The sequence below is a fragment of the Aegilops tauschii genome, chromosome 5 (assembly GCF_002575655.3).
Source record: "Aegilops tauschii subsp. strangulata cultivar AL8/78 chromosome 5, Aet v6.0, whole genome shotgun sequence".
NCBI classification, from domain to species: Eukaryota; Viridiplantae; Streptophyta; class Magnoliopsida; order Poales; family Poaceae; genus Aegilops; species Aegilops tauschii.
Window position 1 is genome coordinate 290270781 of NC_053039.3, and position 7868 is coordinate 290278648.

At 42.9% G+C, this 7868-nt stretch overlaps 1 protein-coding gene across 1 annotated transcript in view; it reads left to right on the top strand.

Moving 5' to 3' along the window:
- Positions 1-3102, top strand: part of LOC109741576 (vacuolar protein sorting-associated protein 32 homolog 2) — a 5198-nt gene extending 2096 nt beyond the window's left edge. Inside the window, exons 5-8 of the mRNA XM_073499037.1 lie at positions 3-94; positions 187-301; positions 396-591; positions 2780-3102. Of these exons, the coding sequence (XP_073355138.1) occupies positions 3-94; positions 187-301; positions 396-587 (399 nt within the window). The 3' untranslated portion in view covers positions 588-591; positions 2780-3102. The remainder of the gene's footprint in view (positions 1-2; positions 95-186; positions 302-395; positions 592-2779) is intronic.
- The last annotated feature ends 4766 nt before the right edge of the window (positions 3103-7868 follow it).

Consider the following 7868-nt stretch of genomic DNA (forward strand, 5'->3'; position numbering starts at 1 on the left):
AGATGATCATGTTAGAAGCTGCTAAAGCTACAACAGAGACTGTTGATGCATTGAGGACTGGAGCTAAAGCTATGAAAGCGATGCAAAAAGCAACGTGAGTATTGGTCCATTTTAATTTAGGATTTGCTCCACTAATTGTTTCCTGGAATTGAGGTCTCAAGATGAACATTTTTCTTTGTGCTACAGAAATATCGATGATGTCGACAAGACTATGGACGAAATTAATGAACAGACAGAAAACATGAAACAAATACAAGATGCTCTGTCAGCTCCTCTTGGAGCTTCTGCTGATTTTGACGAGGTAACTCACTAGCCAATTAGGATATATGATCTTGGGGTTTAGACTTCATTCTTGTTCTGATGCATTTAACACCTATCGCACTGAAATTTGACAGGATGAACTGGAAGCGGAGCTGGAAGAGTTGGAGGGAGCAGAGTTGGAATCCCAACTACTGGAGCCTGTTGTAACTATTCCTATTCATACGACGCCCGTCCCAGGCAAGGCGCAACCAACTCGCCCTGCTCCACAGAAAGCATCGGCTGAGGAGGATGAGCTTGCTGCACTGCAAGCTGAAATGGCATTGTGATCAGGTCATTAATTTATCCTTTTTTTGATATTGTATAATGTATTATGCTCTTCCGTCCATCCGACTAGCACTTGCTAATCGCTTGCTGAGTTTGGTAATTGAAGTGATCTCAAATTTTGTGGGTCACATATATCTTAAATCTTGTGCATAGATGCAGTCAATTAACTGCATATTCTGTACCATAAGAGATTAATCCATGCAATTGTATTCACTAGATTTTTCTGGGTCTGGTCAGGACATAGAGCACGTATGATCTTATTAAAACATGAACTGGCATTCTAGTTTGACATATATCTGAGGGTGGTGGGGGGAACCTGTTGGCAACTAGCCCCATGAAGAGTTGGCAAGCAGATCAGCCGTGTGTAAACTAATCTGATTTATAATGGTTTCAACACCAAAACAAGTTCTTCTGATCTTAAATTCAGCTGCACCAACAAAAACAATTGACACATTCAGGATGCATGTAGACCAATATGCTTCGAACTTGTTACAATGATATCATTTAGTATTGAAAACATATGGCATGCACATTGTTACAATGAGGAAAAGGAGATGGGTTGGTTGGTGTATCTGGGATTACTTGAATCTCAAAGATGTTTGTACGGTGGGATTCTTTGGTCCAGCTGAACTGGTTCAGCAAAACATTTTGCTTCACACTCTTGTTGGAGCTAGTTTGCTAGACTCAGCACAATATATTCTTGTCTATCGAGTGTTATGTTCTATAACCCCATCCCCTGTTGTGGGCGGGTAGCCTTCTCCTGTGTTCTAGACATGGTTACTTTAAACTGTGTCCTCTCATTTTGTCTTCTCGCACCATCTTCCATCATTTGATCGAACACCTCTAGGACTTGCAGTTTCTGGGAGGAACAACATGCAAGAAGGTTAGCTTCTTGACTCATGCATGTACTAAGGGTGTGTTTGTTTGGGCTGCAGCTGCAACGGCTCTGGCTGGAAGGAGCAACTGTAGCTGCTAGCTGCAGCTGAAAGGTTGGAGCCAAGATGCAGGTGTTTGGTAGTTGTGTTGTAGCAGCTGCGTCTGGTGCTGAAACGTGCTGAAATGACTAGAATGCCCTCTGGTATTCTGTAGATTGGGTTTAAGTGTTGATTGTACTGTTATATCATTAAATGACAATTAAGAGTAGTTTTCGCCACATATTGCCACTTTCATGGTTTTTAACTGAAATTACAATTGTTTGATGTCAATTTAGAAGCATGGTTCCATTCCATCCAACACACACACGCATCACGCACCATCCATCCAAGTTTCTACGCACAAGCACATAGCATATATAGCACTAGAAGTAGTAGCCCACACGCCACGGACGCAGGCACACACTCCATGGATGCAGAGCACGTCCATGGTGGTGGCCAGATCTGGAGGGGCTCGGCGGTGGCAGAAATACGTGTGGCTCGGGGAGCACTTGGAGTGCGCACACACAGAGCACAGAGGATAAACACACGCATCCATGCGCGCACCACACACACACACTGGCTTAGGGAGAAGTGGTGCTCGGGGCGGCGGCACTGACCTGCTTGCTGGCGTTGACTCGTCTAGCTCGGAACAGGAGGTCCGGTGTTGGGCTCAGAGGCGAGATGTTGGGATGGAACAGTTTGGGGCGGGGGGGGGGGGGGGGGGGGGGGGGGGCTCGGTTCCGCCGGCCGGAGGAGAGTCCGGCGGGAAGACATGGGGCAGGTGGCGGCGGCGATCTGGAGGAACCCCTGTGCTGTGTCTCTCGTGTCTGCAGAAGGGAAACAACGAACCAGTATGTGGCAATTGTGCTGTAGTATGGAGTTCGGTGGGGAGCTAAAACCGTCTTTTGCCACTTTGGAGCTGGCTGTGAGGAGCTCCAGCCCGAATTATCAGCTGCGGCTTCTCGGTGCTATTTGCGGAGTGCTCCGCTGAAGAGCTCTGTGGAGCCGGCCCAGAAAGAGGCTGTTTGGTGCTGCTCCGGCTTCTAGAGCCCGAGAAGCCGTAGAAGCTATTCTTTGGAGCTGAAACAAACACACCCTAAGCGAGCTGTGGCTACTGTTATCAGATTGTTCAGAATTTGTTTTATTCTGTTGAAGACGGATGAATTTTATTTGTTACGGGAATTTTGTTATGCTGATTCTCCATTTTTTTATCTGCTTGTATGTTCTGTGTTCATATTTCTTCCCATGAACTCGTTTTAACACTAACTGAAAACCTGCAGGCCCCCAGTGAATGAAGAGGTGAAATGTACAAATGATTGGCTGGACGGTACGCTGTCGCAGGCGAGTCCTGGCTACACATATATTTGCCCGTGTGTATAATCTTTGGTGGGAGACATTTGGCGAACAGAGGCAGGAAAGGCTGCTCCAGTCCAGTGTTTATCTAGTTGTTTGATTGAAGGTCTGTTTCCCGGACATAATTTTTGGCACGGTCAGCTCCATTCCAGGTCGTGTGCAATGCTCATTGTTGTGGCACACTATTTACTGTTGACCCGTATTATCTCTTGCCATGTAAACCAAGTTATCTCATTCCAGTGTTTGCTAATTTGGTGTGTTGACGGGACAGTTCTTTCCTTTCAATTCTATATATACAACTCACTAGTACTATTGAGTTTGGTATTTATGATATCAAATTCTTGTGGTAGCCAAAATCCAATTCCAATTTCTTAAATTCTAGGCCCAGTTCATAGGAGCCAGTGAAACTTCTGGTGCTTATTCTAGACGTCATTTGGCTGCAATTCTAATCAACGATGTAAAAGACCGATTCCCTAATTCCAGAACACAGTCACTTGACAATCCTATGGAAAGGGCGGGCAAAAGTGCGTACCAGAACAGTCACTTACAATCCTATGGAAAGGGCGGGCAAAATTGGGTAATCCTATGGTCGCTGTGTCATCCATTTGGAGCTCCCAATTTCGACTAAACTTGCTGGAATGGTACTTCCAAATACTCCAGCACATGAGAATAACATTTTTCACGAAAGAAAAAGGACGGGACTGCCAATTGACTCTTCTTTTTTTGGCGAAACCAATTGAACCTTGACATGTTACAATATACGGAAGGGACCCTCTTGGGATGGAATCGCTACTCCCAATATGGCCCAAAATTGCCGCAAGAGATCGCAACATTTGTTTGATGAGAAATAAAAATTATCGAGAATTTCCGTGTGTAAAAAGAGATGCACCAAACTCTCATCATTGCCTCTGGACACAAGAAATAGTCATATGTATGAAGATCCTTTGGCATCTAGTAGTGTTTAGGGATCCTTTGGTATCGAACAAAACAAACCATCATGCTTACGTCGACAGGATGATTTCCATAGTCACCCAAAAAAGATATGAACTTCAGTATGTCTTGTTAGAGACATGCAGGCCTTAGCCGAAGACAAGATATGAACAATCTTTTTTTTTTTTTCCAGTTTCTGAGAGATTTCGTATCAGCTGCTAAAGATCAAGCAACTCACAGGCTTGCACTGAAAGTGAGAGCTGAAAAAGACGGCGCAACACTGGCGGAGCTTTAGCCTTGGACATAAATTCTTCCTTCTGTTTTGAGTATGAGCATAGTTCGAGGAAGGCAAGTGGAGGTACTTAAAAGCCCCGGCAAAGCAGTCTTGAATGATTATTGTCTTGATAAAGCCATATTGGTTTCGAAAAGAGAAAGTTTCCCTGATTGAAACTGAGGTAAGGAGGAGCTGTAGACTCCAAAAGCTGTCCAAAGGTTTTAAAAAAGCAATCTGTAGCTGGCTTGTCATGCTCTCCCACCTAGTATCCCTGCCAAAATTATTAAAAGTCTGAACACATCTTTCTGCAAGGTTTCTGAGAAGGACACTTCTGAGGCAATGATTACCAAGAAGGCCAAGAAAGCTAAAGGAGGGAATCCAGGTGGGGAAGCAAGCAAAGGAAGCAGGGACATTAGCAAATAGAGAATCACCCCTCCAACCAGCATTATAAGTGGTAGTTAGAACTTTTGTCATGGGCATTTTGCATCTGTACTGCAACGGAAAGTTATCTTGGGACCTGTTTGTGTTTCTTCTCTGTAATGAACTTAATGAGACTGAGTTGACTTTTGCTGTAATGATCTCTATTAATATCTGCTTCCCTAGGATCTGTTGCCTCACCCCCAAGTTATGGAATTTGTTTCTCTCTGGTAGTGCTTCTATCCAATCACATCATGAGCCGACAATGGAATGTGCTTAACTGGAACATTAGAGGGATCAATGACCCCAAGAAATGGACTGCCATTGCCAATAAGATTGATGAATCACAATGTTCCATACTCTGCCTTCAAGAAACTAAGAAAGATAGTTTTGACAACACTTTTAGCAAAAACTTCTGCCCCAAAAGAATCTCCAAATTTGCTTTCCTCCCATCTGTTGGAGCTGCTGGTGGCCTATTTGTTGCTTGGAATGAAAATGTCTTCTCTGGACAGATTTATCATGTTGATGATTTCTCCATACCTATCCAATTCACCTCCACCCACAATGGGGAATCTTGGATCTTAACAAATGTTTATGGTCCTTGCCAACAAAATGAAAGAATTCTCTTCCTCAATTGGTTCTAGAATTTTCAAATATCAGATGATGATAACTGGTTAATTGTGGGAGATTTAGACTTTATCAGATACCCACACAATAGAAGCAGAGAGGGGGGTAACATTAATGACATGCTCCTATTCAATGAAGCACTTAACAAGCAGGCCCTGGTTGAGATTCCTCTCAAAGGTAGAAGATTCACTTGGAGTAATATGTAGGATTCACCATTACTTGAGAAGCTAGATTGGTGTTTCACATCTGAAGCATGGTCCCTTAAATACCCTGCTACCTTTGCTTATCCTTTGGCTAAAACCACTCCTGATCATGTGCCTATAAAGATTCAGATAGGCTCTTCCATCCCCAAAACCAACATCTTCAGATTTGAATTTTTTTGGCTTGAGCACCAGCAATTTAAAGATGTGGTTAGCTCCATTTGGTCACAACTAGTAGCATAAACAGACAGTGCAAAAGTGATTGCAGCCAGATTTAAGAGACTGAGAAAAGGACTAAACGTTTGGGCAAAGGGCCTTTCTGATCTGAAGAAGATTATTGAAAACACCAACTTCATGATCTTATGTTGGGACACTATTGAGGAATTCAGAGAACTAACTACTGAAGAAAACAATGGCAGAAATCTCCTTAAGATGCACCTGGAAATAACACTAGATCATCAGAGGTAGTATTGGAAGCAGAGAGCAACAATCAGGAAAATCAAAGTGGGTGAAGCCAATACCAAGTACTTTCAAGCCAAAGCTACTATTAAATTCAGAAACAATTGTATTGCCATGTTGAAAGATGAATAAGGACATGAACATCAGGATCACCAGGCTAAAACTGCTATTCTATACAGAGCATTTAAGGCCAGACTGGGAACCAGGGTTCCAACATCAAATCCACTTTTGTTGCATCAACTGCTCCACCCTCATGAAGATCTTTCTGAACTAGAAGCTCCATTCACCAAGGAGGAGATTGACTATGTCATCAAGCATATGCCTGCAGATAAATCTCCTGGCCCTGATGGTTTCAATGCTGCATTTCTGAAACATTGCTGGGATATTATTGCTCCTGATTTTTATAAACTAATTGCAGATTTTCACTCAGGCCATGTTAACATTCAGAGTATCAACTACTCCTTCATTACTCTCATCCCAAAGAAGGACCATGCAGTTACACCAGCAGATTTCAGGCCTATTTCCTTGTTGAATTGTACTCTCAAAATCATCACCAAGTTGCTGGCAAATAGACTTCAGAAGCTCATTCTTAGCATGGTCCACAAAAACCAATATGGTTTTCTGAATCACAGAATGTATCCAAGATTGCCAAGCATGGTCATTTGAATATATCCACCAATGCCAACAGATCAGAAAAGAAATCATTCTTCTCAAATTGGACTTTGAGAAAGCTTTTGACATGTTGAATCATGACACCATTATTGAGATCCTACAAGCTAAAGGTTTTGGTGACAAGTGGATCCACTGGATTAAAATGATTTATGGCTCTGGGTATTCATCTGTTCTGCTTAATGGAGTCCCTGGCAAACAATTTCTCTGTAACAATGGTGTGAGGCAAGGAGACCCTATGTCACCCCTGATATTTGTGATTGCTGCTGATTTACTACAGTCAATTTTCAATGAAGCCTGCCATGCTTCCATGATTGAGTCACCTCTCAGCCACACATCTTGCCCAGATTATCCTATCATTCAATATGCAGATGACACTATCTTAGTGGCCAAGGCTGATCATAGACAGGTCTAGCATATCAAAAATCTCCTATTACACTATGCTCAGTACACAGGACTCAGAGTGAACTATGCAAAGTCTACAATGATCTCTATTAACACTCCTGCTGAGAAGATGATTGAACTTTCTAGCATTTTAGGATGCAAGATTGGTACTCTGCCACTTAATTATCTGGGGCTACCTCTGTGTGTTACCAAGCCTAAAGTGGAGGATTTCATTCCTTTGCTCCACAAAATTGAGACTAGGTTACTAAGTTGCTCTACCATGTTGTCCACTGGAGATAAACTCACCCTCATAAAATCCATCTTCACAATTATGCCCACTTTCTTCATGAGTACTCTGATGATACCCAAAAAAGTCATTAAGCAAATCAACACTTATCTTATGAACTGTTTTTGGAGAAAATATGGCACCTTGGAAAGAGGTACTGTGCTAATTGCTTGGGACAAAGTTAGCAGACCAAAAAACCATGGTGGACTTGGGGTTTTAGATCTCCACATGCACAACAAGGCCCTTCTCCTGAAATTCTTGCATAAGTTCTTCAACAGAGTGGACCCACCATGGGTGAATATCATTTGGGAGAAACACTATCATAACAGGCTACCAGGGGAGCAGAAGGTGGGATCTTTCTGGTGGAGAGATATTCTTAAACTTCTCCCAATGTTTAAGCATCATGCTGTCTGTAAAGCAGGCATTGGAGATTCGGTGTGTTTTTGGACTGACAGGTGGCAAGAGCTACCACTCCTCACTAAATTCCCCGAGCTCCATTCATATGCTATCAATCAGGCAATCTCCTTGAGCGGTGCCCTTGCGCACACAGACATCAGCCAACTTTTTCACAGACCTCTCTCCCAGTTAGCATTTGAGCAATTCACCTTCCTGCAAATGATAATGAGTGGGCAAGCTTCTTCTACTCACAATGACAAATGGTCATACACTTGGGCGTCACCTAATTACTCATCTATGAAAATGTACAAAGCAATCAGAGGGGAGAGCACAACCCATGACATTTTCAGAGCTCTTTGGAAATCAGCATGCAG